At 41.7% G+C, this 22,179-nt stretch overlaps 1 protein-coding gene across 1 annotated transcript in view; it reads left to right on the forward strand.

Annotated features, from left to right (window-relative positions):
* VWA5B1 (von Willebrand factor A domain containing 5B1) overlaps positions 1-22,179 on the forward strand; it is an 82,276-nt gene that overhangs the window by 15,867 nt on the left and 44,230 nt on the right. The window contains exons 7-11 of the mRNA XM_036746978.1: positions 5,746-5,922; positions 13,477-13,587; positions 16,054-16,256; positions 16,855-16,969; positions 19,197-19,376. Of these exons, the coding sequence (XP_036602873.1) occupies positions 5,746-5,922; positions 13,477-13,587; positions 16,054-16,256; positions 16,855-16,969; positions 19,197-19,376 (786 nt within the window). The remainder of the gene's footprint in view (positions 1-5,745; positions 5,923-13,476; positions 13,588-16,053; positions 16,257-16,854; positions 16,970-19,196; positions 19,377-22,179) is intronic.

Genomic DNA, 22,179 nt, shown 5'->3' on the forward strand with positions numbered 1-22,179 from the left:
CCAGGCTGACACACACACTGAGTAGGTGGAAGAGAACCGTAGCCCAGGGCTCTTAAGCTTTTCACCTCACCACACAAGCTTGCTGTGTAACAAGGGCTAAGCAGATGGGATGTAGACCAAGGGAGATCACATTAGTTCCAACTCCACTTTCCTGCTTTGCCCTCTTTTGCTCCTGATCCTAATCAAGTCACTAAACATCTTCAAATGTCCATTGAGAACAAGGGTCTCAAGGCAGCAAAGACTTCTCTGGGCTTTCCCTTCTTAGGAGAGCAGTGGATGAGAAGAACCCAGGCACTAATGGCTAATGGACTCTGGGTTACATTTTTTTACCCATAGACCTCATTTTCAAAATGAGGTCATAGTTCTTGCTCACTAGCTTCCTCACTGACTAGGAAAAAGCATTGTCTCTAGAGTCAGGGGACCTGGGTTCAAATTCTGTCTTTGCTTTTCTCTAGGTAGCCTGGACTTCAGTTGCCTCATCTATACAATAAGGAGGTTGATCTCTGAGGTTCAATCTAGTCATAGATATGTGATATTATGATCATTCTAACAGGGGGACCAGATTTGTGACTCTTTCAGAGCAGGGAAATCCCAGTGAGATGGTAACCACCTCTACCAACTCAGAGCCTCCAGTGCTTTGTAAACTTGTCATCTTGGAGCTTGCTGCAGGTGCTATGAGGTTAAATGACTGGCCAGTCAATGTCAGCCACAGGATTTGAACCCATGTCTTCCAGACTCTGACACTAGTTATTTATTCAACATACCATACTGCCTGTCTGCATAATGATAACAAGAGACAACAAATTGAAAGGATTACTTGTAATACCTGGGGGGCCAGTGAATAGAGTGCTAGACCCAGATTCAGGAGACCTGAATTCACATCTGGCCACAGACACTTACTAGCTGTGTGATTCTGGGCAAGTCCTCTATCTTCCTCTATCTTCCTCCAGTTACCTCATCTGTTAAATGGGAATGATAACAGCACTTACCTCCCAGGGCTGTGAGGGTCAAATGAGACATTTGTAAAAGTGCTTCGCCAACTTTAAAACACTAGACAAAGACTAGCTGGTTTTAATATTAGAACCCATCATAGGGCTGTTATGAGGATCAAATGAGACCAAGTCTGGCCATCACTTTTAAAACTTTGCATTGCAAGAGACAGACAGACAGACAGACACAGAGAAGAGAGACAGAGATAGAGAGAGAGACAGAGACAGAGAGAGAGAGGGACTATTTTTATGAAAGGACTTATACATATAAATATGGATATATGTATAGCATATACATATATAGTATATATACCATATATATGTACAGATAGTATGTGTGTGTATATATAGTATGCATGTACATATATAATATCTAGATAGATAGATAGATAGATAGATAGATAGATAGAAAGATAGATAGATAGATAGATAGATAGATAGATAGATAGATAGATAGATAGATAGATATGAACACTATTTTTATGACTAGGCTAGATAGCTATGAAAGCTAGAGCCAAGTAATGAGGAAGCCAAGGTCAGGGTTCAATTCTCCCTCTGGAACCAGTTATGGGGCTCAGGCATCAACCATGACCACCACCACTCCACCCCACCCTCACCATCTTGCAAACTCCCACTATGGGGAAAACAGACCAATGGCTTCAAATGACTTTAGTAGATCTCATTCACCCTGTGGGAGCCACATTTCAGAGCGTTCTGCCAGCGTGAGGCCAAGCCTTGTTTCTGCACTGTCTGGCTGCCCCAGCTGGAAAGGCCCCAGGCTAGATTCCCCTGGAGAAGTAGATGGGCAGAGGCAGGCATCCCAAGCCTCCCCACATCAAAACTCCAGCAGAGCCGTCTGGGTCATCAGAAGATTCCTGGCCCATGGGTAGGGGAAGCCCCCCTTGTGTCTCCCAAACTGCTGCTTGAATGAGTCAGCTCAGGAAATTCAGCCTCAAAAGGGAATTACTTTGTCACCTTTGGTTAGTTATGCAAATGTATTGAATTCTCATTAGCTCCAGGGCTGACAGAGATCAGCCAGCTCCAGGGTGATGGGATGAGTTTTTTGGTAATTAGATAGTGGCATAAGGAGGGGTGATGGCAGGGAGGCACTACAGAATCTTTCCCAGTATATGCTCTGCTGGCCCTGCCTTAGAAGCCACCTCTACCTGCTTTGCTTCAGAAAGAAATCCTCCCTTGGACAGTACGGGCTGCCACCAGATATCACTGTGACAATCAAGGACTTTTATTGGCATCATAGAGTGTTGGAGCTCGAATACTAAAACATGCAGGAAAAAACATGTCAGAACTGGCAAGGCCCTTGGAAGATCAACTGTTCATGCTTGAAGAAGCCTTAGAACAGAGAATGTCAAAGCTGGGAGGGCCTTTAGAACACAGCATGTTAGAACTGGAAGGGCCCTTAGAACACAGGATGTCAGAGCTGGGAGAACCCTTAGACCATAAAATGGCCAAATTGGAAGAGGAACTAAAACAGCAGAACTCTTAGGGCACCTAGAATATTCAACAGACAGGAGAGATGTAATGGATAGGATACAGGAAGGTCTGGGTCCAGAGCCCACCTGAGACACTCACTGGCTCTGTGACACTGGGCAGCTTGGGGAACCTCTCTCAGCCTTGTTTTTGCCACCTGTAAATCTGGTGATAGAAATGGTCTTAGAATTGTCAGCATCAAATGAGATAATATACCTAAAACACTTCAGAGAAATACAGTATTGCAATGACAGTGCTGGTGGGAATGAATAAAGAATATGATAAAATGATGGAGGCAAAAGGAACTGGAGGGAGATCTTGCCTGAGCCTATCTTTTTATGGAGGAGGCTGTTGAGAGCCACAGGGGGGAATTGACTTTTCCCTACATTTCCCAGGTAGTTAGTAGCAGGATCAGAATTCAGACTTTGGTCCTCTGACTCCAAACCCAGTGTTCTTTTCACCAGACCTCCCTGTATCCTGACCTGCAGAAAGACAACTTTCAACCAGCCATCCTCCTGGCATGGGTGGGAATTGCAAGAGAGCAGAGATTATCAGGGCCAGAGAATCCAGACTCTTCAAGGTTATCAGTCCATAAAGTGATTTAACATTTCCCAGCTGGCCAAATCATTTTACTTCTCTGACTCTTAATGCCCTCAGGTCTGGGGAAGTACCTGAATATATAAAGAGATGATAATTAAATGTGCACTACCTTCTTTCCTGATGGGGTTGTTGTAAGAATATAATGAGATAATTATGTAAAGTACAAAAAGTATTATGTAAATATGAGTCTTTTTTTATCTGGACCTATGTATGATTTCATAAGTGTGGGAAACTACAGATTTGGAAACTCTCTCCCCTAGTGAAAACTAAAAATTTTGTAACTCAGAATCTTACTGAGTTGCTTGGGGGCATTATGAGATTAAATGACTTGTTCATGGTCACACAAACCAATATATCTCAGAGGCCAGGTTTCCTGACTCCAAAGTCAGTCTTCAATTGACCATATCATACTCTCTTTATTTTTGCTTTTATTAAGCCTCATTCTTTAGTAAGAGCTCCTCCTATGATGGCCCATCATGACATGAAGTTGACCCTTAATTCTCACAACCATAGAATCTCAGCACTAAAAAGAACCTCAAAGGCCATCTGAGCAGGGATCACTGCCAAGTGGTCACCCAGATTTAACCTGATGGTCTCCCGAGTGGTCTTCAACATTGGACCAAGTTGATAAGGTGAAATTTAACAGAATCAATGTAAAACCTCATCCTTAGGCTCAAAAAGTTCAATGCCTCAACTATACAATGGGAGAAGGTATGACTAGACATCAGAGGGTTTTAGTAGACTGAACGTTCAAAAGATGAGTTAATAATGTGACACGGCAGCCAGGAAGCAATTATAATCTCAGGCTGTATTAAGAGAGATGGAATGCCCAGAACTAGGAAAATGACAGTTTTGCTGTCAGATTATATCAAGAATATTAGGTTCATTTCTGGGCTTAGGTTCAATTTTAGTAATGACATTAAGAAGCTGGAGAATATCCAGAAAGAGGACCCATATGGAGAGGAAAAGACTCAAGTTCATGCCATGAGGATTATTGGAAGAAATGGGATAGTTAGCCTAAAGAAGACTTGTGGACCTGGGCAAGAATTGGTACCTGTATTCAGGTATTTAAATGACAGTCCAATGGTCCCAGTGGGAAGAACAGGAAGTAAGAGGCCAAGGTTTCAGAGGCCAGTTCAAACTTGACATCAGGAAAACCTTCCTAACTCTGATAGAATGGGGAGCCTCAGGAGGAGGAATTATTGTTTAGGTATTGATTGGCCGAGATTTTGATAGCCCCTAAGGTTCCTGCCACCTCTGAGATGTTGTGACTTTGTCTGGGGATTCTGGCTTTTGGTCAGCTCTAACTTTTCTCAAAGACACTATTAGCAGAGGACAAGAGGTAAGACCTCTGGCAGGTCTTACCAAGGTGGGAAGGCTTCAGTCATGGGTCCAATGGCAGTATGGGCATCTGCCACCTACCAAGTGGGATCCAGAGGGATGGCCACCAAGTGATGGAAGTTTTCAGTTACAGTAACTCATGGAAAAAACCTTCTTATAAAACATGGAGGAGGGGATATCCTGGGGAATAGAAGTCACTAGTAAAACTCCATGCCTAGCACTTAGTAGGTGCTTAATGTATGCTCATTGATTGATCAGGCTTTTGAAGTTTTGATGTCTGATCATAATAACAATAGATGATTGTCCTATACGGCTTTCAGATTCTGATGGTTTCATGGTGAAACAGGTCTTCTAAGTATTACTGAGGCTCAGTGAGGTTAAATAACTTTTCTATAACCTAGCAGATGGTGTTAGAACCGGGATCTAAACCCAGGTTCCTCTTGACTTCAAGTCAAGTGTTCTTTTCATTATATCACACTGCCTTTCATAAGACCTTCTGCTTTGTGGCCAACCATGTGCTATGAACTGACAGTGAGGAAAAGAGGAGGGTACAAAGACACAGAAGGGATGTGGTCCTTGTACTTAAGGAGCTCGCAAAGGGCAGACCATCTTCCCATATATGAAACAACCAGAGATCACTTGCTGAAAAACAACTGACACAAAATGAGTACAGAAATACTAAGAAAGATGGCAAGTGGAGGAGTTATGTAGAGTCAATCCTGGAAAACTTCTTGGAGGAGGCAGATAAGTGGGGGAAGGTGTCCTGGGTTGGGCATCTTCCCCCTTCATAGTACTTCCTGATAGGCATGCTACACTCTAAACTGGGGTCTGACCCGAGCACAGACTTGTCTGTTCTATCCTCCCTAAGTGCTGCTTTTTCCACCTCTATGCTTTTGCTCACAGTTTCCTATACCTGACATGCCTTCCCTCCCTTTCTTCACCTGCTGAAGTCTATGACCCATCCTTTACAGCCCAAATCAAATATTAGCTTCTCAAGGAACCCTTCCCTCATCCCACCCATTAGTAATGTTCTCTGCACCCACCCAAACCTCACATGGCATTTTACCTTACACCTCCCTGATTCTCCCATCAGGTAACACTGTGTATGGTGGTCATCATATCCCCCTACTAAACTGTGAGCTCCACAAGGGCAAGAACTGTTCTGCATCTAAATTCTCTATGTCCTCCAGCAATAAGCACTGTGGGTGCTTGATCAGTGTTTGTTGACTGACTCATGACTGACAAGCCACAGGCTGGCGTAAGCTCCAGAGGGTTTGCCCCAGCCCTCAGCTAGTCTTCATAAGCAGTTATTCTCTTTGTCCTCCAGATGGAAATAATCAGGAAACGTCTCCACAAGGATATCCCTCATCACTCAGTGCTCATGCTCAACTTCTGCCCTGACCTCCAGCCAACCCAGTCTAGCCTTCGGAAGACCCACGGAGAGTTCATTTTTCTTATTGACAGAAGTGGAAGCATGAGTGGAAGCAGCATCAACCAAATCAAGGTATCCATGAGCTTCGGGTTGGATTTGATCGAATATCAAATTACATTTACAGCATTATTCAATTAGAGGAACATATAGCTTATTATCATGCTTCATTAGAAATTTTCAGGTTCTTTGCCGTTATAAATAAAAATTACGGATATTTTAAAAAATCACCTAAATATCAAATCATGGAATAATAATCACCATAGCACTTTACAAAGGATAATCACAGGAATTAACAAATAACAAATGTTGGATAACAAACTCTTTTCTCATCAAAGGCAATATGCATCCCTGATCTCTTTGAGTAATACTCATTCATATCTTGTCACATTTTCTGTTATGCTTCATTTTATATAATTATATACTTAAAGTTTTATTCAATTACATGAACATCATCATTTATTGCCATACTTTGTTAGAAACTTTCAGGTTTCTTGCCGTTATAAATAAAACAACTATTGATATTTTAAAAAAAACACTGAGACTAGAACCTTTAAACTCCATCAGAACTTTGTGATATGTAGCAGCTTTGCTTTCATTTCCAAACACAATAGTGTTAGAAAGACCACCCCACTGATGGGTAGAAATATAGCTGTCACAACATTCCAGAGCTGGAAGAAGGGACCTCAAATGGCATCTAGTCAGGTCATTTCATGAAACAGGAGCCCGCCTTTATAATCACCCTTACAAGTGATCATCTAATCCAGGGGTGGGGAACCTGTGTCCTCAAAGCCACATATGGCCCTGTAGGTCCTCAAGGGCAACCCTTTGACTAAATCCAAACTTCACAGACCTGTTCAGGCAAAGGGCTGCCCTTGAGGACCTAGAGGACATATATGGTCTTGAGGCCACAGGTTCTCCATGCTTGAACACTTCCAGGGATGAGGGCTCACATCTTTTTAGACTTTCCATTGTCAGTTAACAAGCATTTTTAAATGCTCGCTATGTGCCAGGAACTGTGCTAAGCACTGGAGATGCAAAGAAAGGCCAAAACATGGTCCTTGCCCTCAAGGAACTTACATTCTAATAGAGGACTTGTCAAGAAAAAAAAAATATATATATATATGATACATAGTACTGAGATACATATGATGCATAATAATATTCATATTTGCTTTAATGTTTCCAAAGACTTTACATGTAAATTCATTTGATCCTCACAATAATCCTGTAAGCACTATAATTATCCCCATTTTACAGAATAGGAAACTAAGGCATAAAGAGGTTAAGTGACCTGTCTAGGATCACATAGCTAGTAAGTATCTGAAGCAAGATTCAAACTCAGATCTTCTGGACTCCAAGTCTTGTGCTTCCTCCACGGTGGCACATAGCTGCTACAAAATAGATGAATGATAACTTTGGAGGGGAAGGCTGTGATGACATTTAAGATGAATCTTGAAGGAGGCCAGAGACACTGAGGAGAAAGGGAGAGCATGACAGGCATGAGAAACAGCCAGTGCAGTTCTGATTGGGGGAAAGATATTCCTTCTCCTGAGCTGAAATTTCCCTCCTTGCTAAATACCTCCCATCAAGCCTGGTTCTGCCTGACTTTTCCTCAGGCACAGGATTTAGAGCTGGAATAATTATAATAATAATTACATTTGTATAGTGCCTTGGGACTTGCAAAGTGTTTCACCAATACTACCTCATTTGATTTTGACAATAACCCTGGGAGATAGGTGCTATTATCACCCCCATTTTACAGGTGAGGAAACTGAAACAAATAGAGATTAAGTGACTTGTCCAGGGTCACACAGTTACTATGTTAGATAATTTGAACTCGAGTCTTCCTGAGCTGAAGTCCAATGCTCTGTTCCCTGTGCCACCTAGTTGGGAGGCACATTAGAGATCTAGTTCAGCCTTCACGTTTTTATAGAAGAAGAAATCAAAGCCCAATGAATGTATGTGACTTGTTCAAGTTCACACAATTAGCCTAGATTTGAATCCATCTCTTTTGAGAAAGGCATGATAGTATAATGGAAAGAGCATTGGATTTGGAGTCAGAGGACCTCTGCTTAAGTCCTAACTCAGTGACATTATCTGGGTGACTTTGCCTCTCTAGGTAGCAGCTTCCTCACCTCTGAAGTGAGGGAATGGGAGATTTGAGGGTTCAAAATATGATCTCCAACGTCTTTTCATTATCATATCATTATCACTATCATAAAATCCTATCTCCTGAAATCCATTGCTCTTTTGACTACAACACTGGGTTGTCATGTTATAGGGTTACTTACTGTGGATTTATTTCAGAGTCCTAGGATCAAAAGAATCTTGATTTAGATGAGAGAAGAGGAGGGAGGGAGGGGGGGAGAGAGAAAAAGAGAGAGAGAGAGGAGGGACAGAAAGAGGGGGAGAGGGGGGGGGAGAGGAGAGAGAGGAGGAGGAGGAGGAGAGAGAGAGAGAGAGAGAGAGAGAGAGAGAGAGAGAGAGAGAGAGAGAGAGAGAGAGAGAGAGAGAGAGAGAGAGAGAGAGAGAGAGAGAGAGAGGGAGAGCGCTATTCTGGGACCAGCTACTTTCTCCAAAGGACTCAAAGTTGGCCAGTTGTTACTCTGGAAAGCTACCGCAAGTCCTAGGTAGCTGTCCATGGAACTAAATTGCCACTGTGCTCCCTCAAAGAACTTCCAACCACACTAGAAGTAGGAGGGATGTTCTAAATAGTCCCTCAGGTTATGCAGGGGAATTCATCCTGGAAAGAGAATGGAAGAAGGTACAGACAGCATTCTATTTTACAGAAAATATCCCTCCATCCTGGCCAAATCACTTTCTTCATGAAACACTATTCTCAAATTATTTTAGTGTGGTGGTATAATGAAGTGATTCTCAAAGTCTGGTCCCTTTCAAGGAGTCCACAAGGTCAAAGCTATTTTTATGATAATGTTAAACTGTTTTAATTCCTAATACAGTAAATATCAATCATTATAACCCATATAAATGGAAGTACTTTGAGCAGGGTCTTCAGTAATTTTCAAGGGTGCAAAGGCATCCTAAGACCAAAAAGTTTGAGAACCATTGATGTAGTTAGTAGAGAGGACATTGGATTGGGAGGCAAGAGATCTGAGTTTAAATCTCTCCATTCTGCTATTTCCTAATTATGTGACCTTGGACAAATCACTTCCCTTCTTAAGATATCAGTTTCCTTACATGAAAAATAAGTGGAGTGAACAAACTGATCTCAAAAGTCCCTACGATGACATTCTATGTTCTAATGTCCCTTTACATCTAGCATTCTACATTCCAAGTTATCTTCCAGATTCATTATCTGATTTGATGAGAGTATCCTTGTGTTTTCTATTTTATTTCACTGAGGTTAAAATTATTTCTTCAATGAAGAACACTGAATTCCCAGGCTGACGTGGCCCTTTTAGAAAGTGTCACAGAAGTTATGGCCAAGTGTCACTAGAACCAGTAGCCTACTCACTACATCTGTAAATTGCTGAGGACCCCTCAAAAGCCTGGTGGTCTCTCCTCAAAGCACTCCCAGTCCCTACTCTGGGAATAGGGAAAGGAGGAAATCCTATATAGCCTGAGTTTATCCAATTTTATTTCCAGCAGCTTGTCCCATTCTCCAGATACTGTTCTCCAAGAAAAAAAACATTCTTGGTGGGGGGAGCTCTAATAGGTGTGAGTAGAAGCAATCTGTATGAATCAGCAGAGGCTGCTGTTAAATTAGTAGCTAATGGAAAAATGTACCGATATTGACTTCTTTGGTCGAGAAACAGAATATATTGACCCAAGCAAGGAAGAGAAGTGGAGAGAAAACTTAGGTTAATATTGACAGTGGGGAATAGGGGCAGGGAGATCTGTTGGTCCCTGAAACCAGGGAAACTATGTGATCTGAATGTTGTCCTGATGCTTCATTACTAACTCTTATTCTCTAGATTACTATGTGTAACTCTTTTTTCCCCTGAGGCCATTAATGGCCCATTTCTGCTCTGAAGCAAAAACTGAGTTAGTATTTGGATGGCTAGAAGGTTCCATTGTAGGAAACAGGCATTTATCCTTGCCTCTGGCATTCACAGTTTGAACTACGTATGGAACCCTCTCTCTCAATTTCACCCAAAACATAGGATCATAGAGTATTAGGGAACTTAGAATTCAGAAGGTCAGAACTGTAATGGAATTTAGATTATGGATAGAATAGAATGTTACAGTTTGGAGGATGTTATAATATAGAATATTAGAGCTAGAAGGGACCATAGATGATAGAATGTTAGATTTGTAAAGGACCCTAGAGATTATCTAGTCCAATCCCCCATTTTGTAGATTTCAAAACTGAGGCTCAGAGGAATAAAGCAACTTGCCCAAGGTAATGCTATATATTGATCACAGGGACTATAATTCAGGTCTCCTTTATTTCCAGACTGGTGTTTTGTTTTGTTTTGTTTTAACCATACCATGTTGTTGACATAGAATTAGCATAATAATCATTCTCTCCTCCCAAATATCACACATCCCAGATGGGGGCTAAGAAGTCTAAAAGGATTATGTTTCTAGTGGGTAATGAAAGGGATAGTGGTGATCTAGTGACAAGCCCTTTAATGACTATTATCATGGTTTGTCCTTCATTTTTGAAGTGGACCAATGACATCATAGTGTGATGTCTTCTTGGGCATGAATTGGATTTAAGTGAGGTGGAGTTGCTCAAAGTCATCAGCCTCACTCTCTCTCTTCCAGGATCATCAAAGTTAGTAGCAGGACAAAAGTCAAGATGACTGGCAATGGTATGGGATACAGCGGATAGCTTAGGCATTGGTACCTAACCAAGCTCTAAGTACTCCACAGTGCCTGCTTCAGCCACCTTCATGGCTGTTGGAACAAATTGGTGGTGCAGTGGAGAAAGCACTGACCCTGGAGTCAGGAGGATCTGAGTTCAAATCTGTCCTCAAACACTTACTAGCTGTGTGACCCTGGGCAAGTCATTTAACCCTGATTGCCTCCAAAAAAGAGAGAGAAAGAGAGAACAAGAGAGAGAATATTTGGGTAAAGACCAACAGAAATAAGGAATATTTGTCATCAACAAAATATATGAGAGCCTTGCTTTTGTATTTGTAGCCTCAGCAGTTAACTCGGTGTGTGGTACAGTAAGTGCCATTCATTCATTCATTCATCCATTCATTCGTTCATTCATTCATTTGTTCATTCATTCATTCATTTATTCATTCTTTCGTTCATTCATAGACGCTGCTTGAATAGAAAGAGGAAATAAAGGGGCAATTTAGGAAACATCACAAGCTTGACACAGCAGCATCTTATAATAGTACTAGGAGGCTTCAATTTTCCACATATATTTCAGCATTCTCTCTCTGCCAAAAGCAGGCCTGCTAATCACTTTTTAGCTTATGTTAATGATAATTTCATCCTTTAAAAGGCGGAAGAACCAAGGAAGGGAATTTCAATTCAGGATTTGATTCTGACCAGCAAGGACTGGAAAGGGCAGAACAAAAATGGCTAATAAGACATTGAAATTGAAGATAAATAGGGAGGGAAATGGTAATAGAGCTTCTAGCTGCACTTTATAATCCCAGTGTCCAGGCCAAAGTGAACCATATTACAGCAATTTGAAAGAGCTGACTATCATAAACAGGCCTGACAGAACTTGCCTTATTTTAAGGAGACGGTCTGGTGTAACAGAGCTCTGGACCTGGAATCAGTAAAACCTGGGTCTGAATCCTGATTTAAAATAGGTTTGGATATTAAATGTTCTAACAAGCCACAATTTTTCTGATAATCAGTTTTCTCCACCGTAAAACTGGGATGATAATATCTCCCTCGCAGATTGTTGTGAGGACCAGATGAGATCACGTATATAAAATGTTTTGCAAACTTCAAAGCTTTAGTTAAACCATTGTTTTAGTTTTTATTGTTTACTTTTTTGTCAGGGCTAGTAGAGTCATTGATCAGGGGAAGGCTGTAATTATAGTTTATCTAGATTTTAGTAAGGCATTGGATAAAGTATCTTGTGTTCTTCTGGATACAGTTTAGTGGAAATGCAACTGACTGAATGGCTGGACCCAAAGCCTTGTCAGAAAGGATTAGATGTCACCTTGGAAGGAGATCCCTGCACTGGACCTTGTGTTCATTACCATTTTTATCAATGACAAATAAATGAATGGATGGCTTGTTTACCAAAATTTGCAAATCACACAATGCTAGAAGACATATACCTAACACTTAGGATGACAGAGTAGAAATTCAAAAATGCCTCATTAGGCTAAAATATTGGGTCAAATTGTGTACATATGTATGTATATGTATATGCACACATATGTATAAAACAACATGAACTTTAATAAGGATGAATGTAAAGTCTTATACATAAATTCACAAAATCAAGCTTAATCTCAGCAATGCAAGGATCTAAGACAACTCCAAATGACTCATGATGGAAAATGCCATCCACATCCAGAGAAAGAACTGTGGAGTCTGAATGCAGATCAAGGCATACTATTTGCTCTCTTTTGTTGTTGTCATTTTGTTTTGTTTCTTCTTTCTTGTGGTTCCTCCCCTTGCTTCTAATTCTTCTTTACAACATGACTAATGTGAAAATGTTTAATATGAATGTATATTTAGAGCCTATATCAGATTGCATGCCATCTTGGGATGGGGAGGGGGAGGGGGGAGGGGAAAATTTAAAACTCAAAATCTTACAGAAGGGAATGTTGAAAACTAAAAATAAATTAATTAATTTTTAGAAAAAAAAAGAAAAAAATCAGAGATAAGATTCAGGGAGGCCTGGCTAAGCAGCAGTTCATCTGAAAAAGATCCTAGAGTTTTAGGGGACTCCAAGCTCAATGTGAGTCAATCAGATTGACATGACATGGCAGGTAAAAGAGCTAATGCATTTAGTAGTAAGAGAAGTATATTGTCCAGGAAGAGGGGGAAAGTGATAGTCCTATTCCACCCTGTCCTTGGCAGATCACATGTGAAGGATTGTGCTCAATTACAGATATCAAATGTTAGGGAGGAAATGATAAATTAGAGAGCATCCAGAGGAGGGTGACCAAGATGGCAGAGATCCTTGAGATCATACCAGATGAGCCTCCATTGAAGGAGCTGGGAGTGTTGTGTCTAAAGAAGGTGCAAGAGGGACATAATAGTTCAAGTATCTGAAGGACTAGATAGGGGTCATTCACATCTCAGACTCTGAAACTTACCCTCTCAAAACCATAGGCTCTGAGAGCCTGAGAATCATAGGAATTATGGAATATTCTAACATTAAAATCATAGACTCCTAGAACCGTGGAATCTTGGAACGCTAGCACATTTGAGCCTTAAAACATTAGATTTGGAAGGGACTGAAGATGTCTTTTTGCCCAGTTTTTCCCCAAAGCTTGCAATCCAATTCTCTGCTTGAATATATTGAGTGTTAGGGCACTCACTATCATGCCAAGGCAAGAGTACTCCATCCATGGCTGGACAGTCGGCATTGTTACTGTTTCCTCTATTGAGTTGAAGGATGGAAACAAACTTCTGGGAATGAAAGGACAGGAGGATGGCCATTCTGTGTCCAAGCTATGCCAGCCAGACACTGACTCCCAGAGTTCTAATAGCCCTTTTTTCCCTACCCAGGATGCCTTGATCCTCATTCTCAAGAGTCTCATGCCAACATGTCTGTTCAACATCATTGGATTTGGTTCCACCTTTAAGACCTTATTCCCTTCCAGTCAGGCCTACAGTGAGGTAAGAGACAATATGGCTGATGCCCACCGGACTGAGCAGTAAAGAGGAGAGGGGAAGACCTGAATGTTAAGGACTTTGTAATTTCTTTGAGAGCAAGGACAATTTTTCATGCTTTTTTGTATCTCCAGTTCTTAGCATAGTGCCTGACATATAGGAGGCATTTAATAAATGCCTCTTAATTTGACTTGACCTGAACTATCTTAGCTAGGCAACACAATGAATAGACTTGGAATCAGAAGGAACTGAGCCCAGATTCTGCCTTAGACACCAGCTGTGTGACCCTGGGCAAGTAGATTAACCTTTCTGAAATTTAGTTTCCTCATCTGAAAAAATGAGGTGGTGGGACCTGATGGTCTCTAAACTTGCTTCCAGCTATAGTCTTATGAAGTGACAATCCAACTAGAAACAAAGTGCAGGCGCTAAGTTTTTGAGGAAACTGCTGAAAGTTGCATAGTACTCAAATTCATGGCCCTACTGGCTTTGTCCATTTTAAATGAGATTGAACCCATGCCTACATACATGTAAGCTTACATATATCAAAAGTTCTAGGCCTCGTGAGGCCTGGACCTCAGTTTCAGTCCCAGCTCTGCCACTAGCTCACTGTGTGACCTTAAGGAAAGTCATTGAACTTCTCTGTACCTGAGCTTCCTCCTTTGTATGACAAAGACATTAATATTTGCCTTCCAAACTCATGGGGGCTATATTGTGAGGATATAATGAAATGATATGTATAAAATGCTTTGTCAACTATAAAGCAATATATAAATGTGAGCCATGTGGGGCCTGACAAGTGGTGATAACTAGATAGGGGTGATCAGTGTAGCAGCATCGAGGCACAGCATGGGACCAAAGGACCATAGGATGCTGATCTGGAAGAATCATAGAATGTTTGAACTGGAAAGGGTCTTGGAATAGAATTTTAGAGCTGACAAGGACCTTAGAAATCACCGACTCCAACTGCCCCATTTTTCAGATGAGGAAAATGCAACTGAGAGAGTTAAAGTGTCACACAACTTTTAAGAGTCACAAGTACTAAGAATAGTGTGGAAAGGAAGACAGATGGGGGGATCTTTGGAGATGAAGCAATGCTGGCCTTCATGCCCAGAATCATGCCTCCTGGGGTCTTAAAGGTCCCAGATAAGTCCAAGAGATTTAGATGGTAGCTGTTGGGACAACCTTCTCCATCTACCTCTTATAACTCAGGGACCTGATCCTTCTGACCTTGGTCTGGACCAGATCTTGGCTCCTAAGCTCCAGATCATAGGTGAAGGAGGGGCTCTGGAAGAAAAAGGAAACCTAGCTTATGTTCCCCATCCCCCAAATTTTCAGAATTAGCTTGTCAACCTGGCCAGTGGGAGCCTATGATAGCTTGTGACTATTAAGCAGTGGAGTTCTTGATTGGAAGAGGTGTGGGATTTTCTAGGCTTCTCTTGGGAGAAGAGTTGGTTGGAAAATGAAGGTACTTTATTGTTGGCAAGAATCTATTTTGCCATTGTCCTTGCCTCACAGCTGAGGTCTGACCATTCCCCACAAGGAAGGAACACTGACCTGTGAAGCAGGGGAGATGGGTTTGGGTCCTTATTCTGTCTCTGCCAAGGCCATTCACTTCTCATGGCTTCAATTTCTTCTATAAAATGAAGTTGTTGGGCTATACCCTTCCTAAGGTGCCTTTCATGTGGGACAATCTATGTTCTAGCATTCTTTGTTCTAATGTTCCATTTTAACATTCTAACGTAGGAGAAGTAGTGTGGTATGGTGAAAAGGACATGGGACTTAGAGTTAGAGAATATGGTTTCAAATCCCATCTCTCCCACAAATCATCTGAGCGACCTTAAAAAAAGCATTTAATTTCTCTGGGTCTCAGTTTCTTCATCTGTAAATTTTGAGGGAGGCTAGATGATCTCTGAGGTCCTTTCATGCCACAAATCTATGATCCAATGATTTGATAAATCTGCTAATGGGAAAGGTAGATTTTAGTCCCAAAGACCAGAAAAGTCTTGGAAGCCAGAGAGAATCAGTCTCCAAGAGTCTTAGGAAATGATCAACTTTTGGGTGACTCCTAAGGTCTTTCTGCCTTTCCCTCTGTCTCTGTCTCTGTGTCTCTCAGTCTCTCTCCTGTTTCTGTTTCTCTGTCTCTCTCTGTCTCTGTGTCTCTGTAACTGTCTATGTTTCTGTGTCTCTCAGTCTCTCTGTCTGTCTCTTTGTCTCTGTCTCTGTGTGTGTGTGTCTCTCTCTTTCTCTGACTCTGTCTCTATCCATCTCTCTCTGTCTCGTTCTCTGTCCCTGTGTCTTTCTCTGTAACTCTTTCTGTGGTTCTCTCTCTCTCTCTCTCTCCCTCTCTCTCTCTCTCTCTCTCTCTCTCTCTCTCCCTCCCTCACTCCCTCCCTCACTCCTTCCACCTCCCTCCCTTCCCCCTTCTGTTTCTCTGTCTCCTCCTATAGAGACTCTCTTCTTCCCACCTTTCAGGAGAGTTTGACTACTGCATGTGACAACATCCATTGTCTTCGGGCTGACATGGGTGGCACCAACATCCTGTCCCCCCTCAGATGGATCACCCGGCAGCCCCTCCATGTAGGCCACCCACGCCTACTCTTTCTTCTCACCGATGGCTCAGTCAACAATACGGGGAAAGTGCTGGAGTTGGTCCGAAGCCACGCTTTCACTACCAGGTTAGCTGGGAGGAGGGGCCGGGGAGTGGCATCCAGGCTTGTCTAGGAAGACGATTCTGGGAAGTCGAGGCAGAGCAGTCTTGAAAATGCACAGGGAGGTCTCAATTTTTCATGGCATTCTGCTCATTCACTAAGTCTGAGGTATATTAAATTGAGGAACGCAAGCTCCTTGGGAGCATGGGCTGTTTTGCTCTTGCGTTTGTACACAGGAAGTGCTGGATAAATGAATGAATAATTGGATGAATTTAAAAGTATTGACTAAGTGCCTACTATATACCAAGCACTGAGGATACAAATACAAAACTGAAGACAGCCCCTTCCCTTATGGAGCTTACCTTCCAATCTGAGAGATCATACACTAAGGAATGATGAGCAGGTAGGGATTTTTTGGTTTGGAAAATTAGAGATATGTCTCTGGTGCCAAGAAATGTTTTTTTCATCTTACACATGATATAGTGCTAAATTAAAATTTTTTGCAGTCAGGGCCCACCTAAGATTCCCTTCCAGGGAGGTTTTTGCTTGATTCTCCCTAAATGGTAGGGAGAAAGGGAAGGAAGTAGGAATTATAGCCCCACTCCTACCTGCCTATCTCCAACAGGTGCTATAGCTTTGGGATTGGTCCAAAAGCCTGTCCAAGGCTGGTGCAGGGGCTGGCAGATGTGTCTAAAGGCAGTGCAGAGTTCCTGGTACAAGGAGAAAGACTCCAGCCCAAGGTAAGTTGGAGGGCCACCATGACCCCAAGCTCCTTTACCTCCCCTATCTCCCTCATCCTCTCCACCCCATCCCTTCCACTCTCTCCTCTCTTCTCAGGCCATTCTGTCAGACCAATTGCCTCTTGCCACCAGGCAGCCCACCTTCTTGGATGAAGGGGGTGTCAACTCCTTCAGAGAAGCTCATAGGATGGGGCAGATACCTCTCCTCTCTGAAGGAAGGGGCCTGGGGCAGCCTTTAAATGGCTCTCCTTTCTGTTTTTCAAATGAAGATACTGAGGGTCAGTGTACACATGAGACTGGCTCAGTCATCTGAGTGACAATACAACCCCAATTTTCACTCTTCCAAATACTGTCGCATTTAACCTCTAATTGAACGCTTAGCTCCCTCCTCAAATCTCCAAGACGTCAGTAGAACAAGGATTACTCTTCCCATTTTGGTATAAAGTTACTGAGAATGCCCTAACGTCTGTGTTGTAAGGCTCCTCTCAGTGGATCTGTGAAACAAGGCTATATATTCAATCATGAAAGTCCTCGGTGGAGAATCTCTTCAGCAGGTGCTTGCAAATGCAGAGGAGACAGACTTGTCGCTGATGAGCTCTCACATGGAGTATCCAATCTGCACTCACCCTCTGAGTTCACACTGACAGATTGGATCTGCAAAGGAGAGGTGACTACTGTTCCCCTCCTGGCTCTAAGAAGAGCCTTGAGTTGTTGTGATTTTAAAATGCTGTCATTCATAAGCCCCTATCATGTGTGCTCCATGAGAATCAGTCAATTGACATCTACTAGCTTTTACAAAAGGCAGCTTACTGAGAGTGTATAAGAGAATGAAACATGTTATGAAAAATGTCCCCAAACTGAGGGTGTCTTCTTTCCTGTGTACAGGTTCAATCCCTAGGGAGAACAAGCTCAAACATAAGGCACAAATGTAGACCATATGTTGGGTCAAAGGGCACTTAGCAACATCTAGACCTAGGAGTCCTCTTCCCTCATTAAAGAGTACCCACCAAATTCAGTGATTCACAGTGGATAAGTTGCTTCTTTGGTCAATTTGGCTGGCACTTTATAGAACACAGATGCTATTATTATAGAAGACTCACTCTGAGGGTTTCTACTACTGACTCTGGATGGACCTTTTGACACCAGCTCAAAATCTGGTCAATTCTATCTCCTCATTCATTTATGTAAGATGAGGAAAGAATACACACAAGAGAAACAAAATGAACAGAGGCACATACATTCACAGACACATGGTACTCAGGTGGGAGAATCCATCTCACTGCTGTTCTATCCCCAATCTAATAGTCTGCCCCTCCCCTCCAAGGAAGAGAGGGCTGAGGGCTAAAATTGCCCCTTATTATTTCCAGGTAGTTTTTCCTCAGTAGCTACATAAAAGACTTCATCACAACACATTAGGAACCTCTGAGACATCTTGACCAACAAGAAGCAATCAGAGAATAGTCATGCCTGGTCTGAAGTGAGGCTAAGGGCCTCTCTAACACCCATGACTGGAACAGGCCTGCCCCAATCTTCCATGTGCTTGTCTAGAATTCCAACTGAGCATGCCCCAAGGTGGGGAGGTCAAAGGGATCACTATTCGATGAGTTGACAAACAGGCACAATCCTCATGGTAACAGACAAGTAGGTAAAAAGTTTCCAGATATTGGTGACATCCTCAGAGCTAAAGTCTGTGTAATGTTATGGAAAGGACCCAAGAGACCAATAGTCAGAATATCTCAGTTCTGGTTCTAACACTGCCACTAATTAGCTGATTTTAAATAAATCCTTTCACTTCTCTTGGCCTCAGTATCTTCCTCATTAAAATGAGGGCTTTGGCTAGATGATCTCTAATATCCCTCCAGGTTCTAATATTCTGTATTCTAAGACCCATTTTAGTTCTAATGTTCTAAGGTCTCCCCAACCTGACATTCTATGTTCTAAGGTCTACTCCTGCTCTGATCCTCTATGTTCTAGGGTCCCTCCCACTTCTGACATTCTACATTCTATAGACTCTCCTAGTACTGACATTCTATGCCTTAACGCCCATTCTTGCTCTGATAGTCAATGTTCTAAGATCCTACATATTAAGATCCTTGCTGCCACTTCCATCATCATGCCCCCATATTTTTGCGTATTCTGTTGCCAAAAAGATGCTTTCTTTTTTCCTGCACAGTTTCTATGTCCATGCATGCATGTGAATATGGCTTCTGCTTCCTACTTCCTACAGATGATCAAGTCTCTGAAGAAGGCCATGGCCCCTGTTCTCAGTGATGTTACCGTGGAGTGGAATTTTCCAGAGAGTGCTGAAGTCCTAATCTCACCTATCAGCTCCTGCTCCCTCTTCCCTGGAGATCGGTTGGTGGGCTACAGTATCATATGTAATTCTTCTTACCAACAAAGCTCCAGAGTTGTAAGTAGTTTCGAGGAGTTGAGTCCTCACTACAACTGTTTACATTCAACACAGAATTGAGGGTAGAGAAGTCAGACCAATTTAAATCGTTAAGAAAGCTATGGATGCCCTTGGAAGATGTGAGGAGAGAAAGAAGGACTAGGAATTGGGTGAATGGGGGGTTTGAATCTTTGCTTTATGCTGCAGTCTTGGGTAATTCACTTATTCTCTCTGGGTCTGGGTTTCTTGATCTTTTAAAAGATAGAGCTGGACTAGATTATCACTAAGATTCTTCTAGTCTTCACATTCTGTGCCCTGAGGCTTGGGAAACCCCCACCATTCCTGATTCCCTGCATTTCACCAAATCAGTATTTGCCTTCAAATAGTTAATCACAGAATTCGAGAGTTAGGGCCTCAGAGGCCCTTTAGTAAAACCCAACCATGAACAAAAATTCTCCCCACAGCCTACCCAATGAGTATCTAGCCTTTGTTTAAAAACCTTTAGTGATGGGAAACTCATTACCCCCTAAAACCATCCATTCCACTTTTGAATGGCTAGAATTATTGGAAATTTTTTCTTATGCCAAATCTAAATATGCTATATTGTAACTTCTATTGTTTGCTTCCAACTCTGGGGCCAAATAGAACAAAATTAATTCCTCTTGCTTATGACAGTCCTTCAAATGCTTGGTAGCTACACATCCCCTCTAGGTCTTCTCTGTTCCAGGCTAAATATCTTCAGCTCCTTCACATAGTTATCATATGACATGATCTTAATTAAGGCTTTGCATCTTCTTTATTGACCCCCTCCAGATACTCTCCAAGTATGTCTTTCCCAAAACTGAACACAGTACACCACACATGGTCTTACCAAATCAGACAAGAGTGAGACGGTCACCTCCTTTGAACCCTGTTCTACTAAAATCCAGAGTGCATGGTAAGCTATGTCCAGCCTTCTTCCCTTCTTTCTCAAACTAAGTAAACTTAGTTTCAAGGTTCCCATTGCGCTGATCCTAGCGACCAGTTCATCCTTTTTAGTACAAATCAACCTTGGATTAGAAGGTCTCATCCTTGATTCTTCCACCTTCTGAAGGATGAAATTATCATTCAGTCAAGAAAACATTAACTGTTCTACTTAAGCCAGACAGAAAACTGCAGCAGCTAGGTGTCTAGGTTATTGGACTATACCATGCCACTTTGGCAAGCTTGTTATCTGTTTCCCAAACTTCCCATCTATTTCGTTTTCCCTTCTCAATGCTCTTGTTGTATACCCCAATACCATTATTTTTATTTATCCAGTTGATCATTACCCAGTTGCTTTCTGCCATGTTTCCCATCTCTGGTTCCTGTGTTTCCTCACAGGAAAATTTCTTCTTAATATTCAATCTTTTATATACCCTGTTCTTCCCTTTTATATGCCCTGTTCCTTTTGAATAAGATATGTCCTTCCATCCAAAATTTACTCAGAGGTCACATCCCACCAAGATGTGTTAGTGATACCAATGAAGTTACTTTTCCTCAATGTATTAGCATCTGTCATTTCTCTTGCTTGTTACTCACATTCATGCACTTTTATGAAGTCATCTGAGACCATGGACTATATTGTTGGTTTGGAATGGTTGAGGTTGGTTAAGGAATATTCTGGGGAATAACTTAGATTTTGTCCTTTGTGAATTTGTGGATACCTCTACCACCATTCTTCTTTCCTCCTACTCTGTAGAGTCTATTTTGGTGCTGAGAGTTTTCTTCCTCTCCATCCTGTTCAGTTAAAATCTCTTTTGATTATAATTACAAGACTCCAGACAAATGTATTTTACCAACTTTTTTTAGATACACTCCATCCTTGGTCAAGAGTCTGTCATTCCTATATTTTATGCTGTGGTTCAGAAATCCAAATCCATTCCCAGGCACCATTTTTGTAATCAATTATTCATTTCCCAAATCTGCTTTTCTCTTTTAAATCCCATGCCTTAGTCAGCAACGAAACTACAGGGACACATAGACAAAAATGCATATTTTGAAATATTTGTAATATTAATAGACCTTAGCCCCCTTGACTTCTTTTTCAGGGGTATGCTAAAGAAGGTGTACTCAATGAAAATCACAGATGCAACACACTTGATTGAACACATAAAGAGTGAATGTGCTAAAACTGACAGCAATGTGGAGTTATTGCATCGAGTTCACATGAATCTTGCAAAGCGCATCAACCTTTGCATCACAAATGATGGAAATCATACTGAAGATGTTATTTGTTAATATTCCAATTAAATAAAATGTTGTTGAAAATTTAACTCATTTCATTTCTTGAAAATAGGCATTTTTCCTGTGTCCAGACTTTAGGAACACCCTATTTATACCCTAAAATGTCCAGTTACATGTCCAAGACTTTATAATCTTCAGAAATTCTTTCCAGATTTCTTCTATCATTATCATTTCCCCATATGAATCACTACAATTTATTACTATTTATTTTGTCTGACTGGTCTCGGGAGGTTCTCTGTCATACCTTAGATACATGGCCCAAGAAGATAGCAGACCTGTTTACCTCAGGACCCCTCATGAGAGAAGTAATCAACCCTCACTTACTATCCCTTCTTCCTCTGCCCTTTGCTGGGTCTCCCATCAGATAGTACTTGTAGATCCATGGTATCATTCCTTGGAGAACACACAGCTTGTTTCTGTTTTTGAATCTCAAGTGTTTCAACATCCTTCTTGAATCTCTCCCCTGTACCATGGTCTTCTACTCTACAAACTCCTGGCATAAAATAGGATTTCCTTTTTCCTCTCCAGCAACTTTTTCTTCTTCGTTTTTGCATTT

Source organism: Trichosurus vulpecula, chromosome 2 (assembly GCF_011100635.1).
Source record: "Trichosurus vulpecula isolate mTriVul1 chromosome 2, mTriVul1.pri, whole genome shotgun sequence".
Taxonomy (NCBI): domain Eukaryota; kingdom Metazoa; phylum Chordata; class Mammalia; order Diprotodontia; family Phalangeridae; genus Trichosurus; species Trichosurus vulpecula.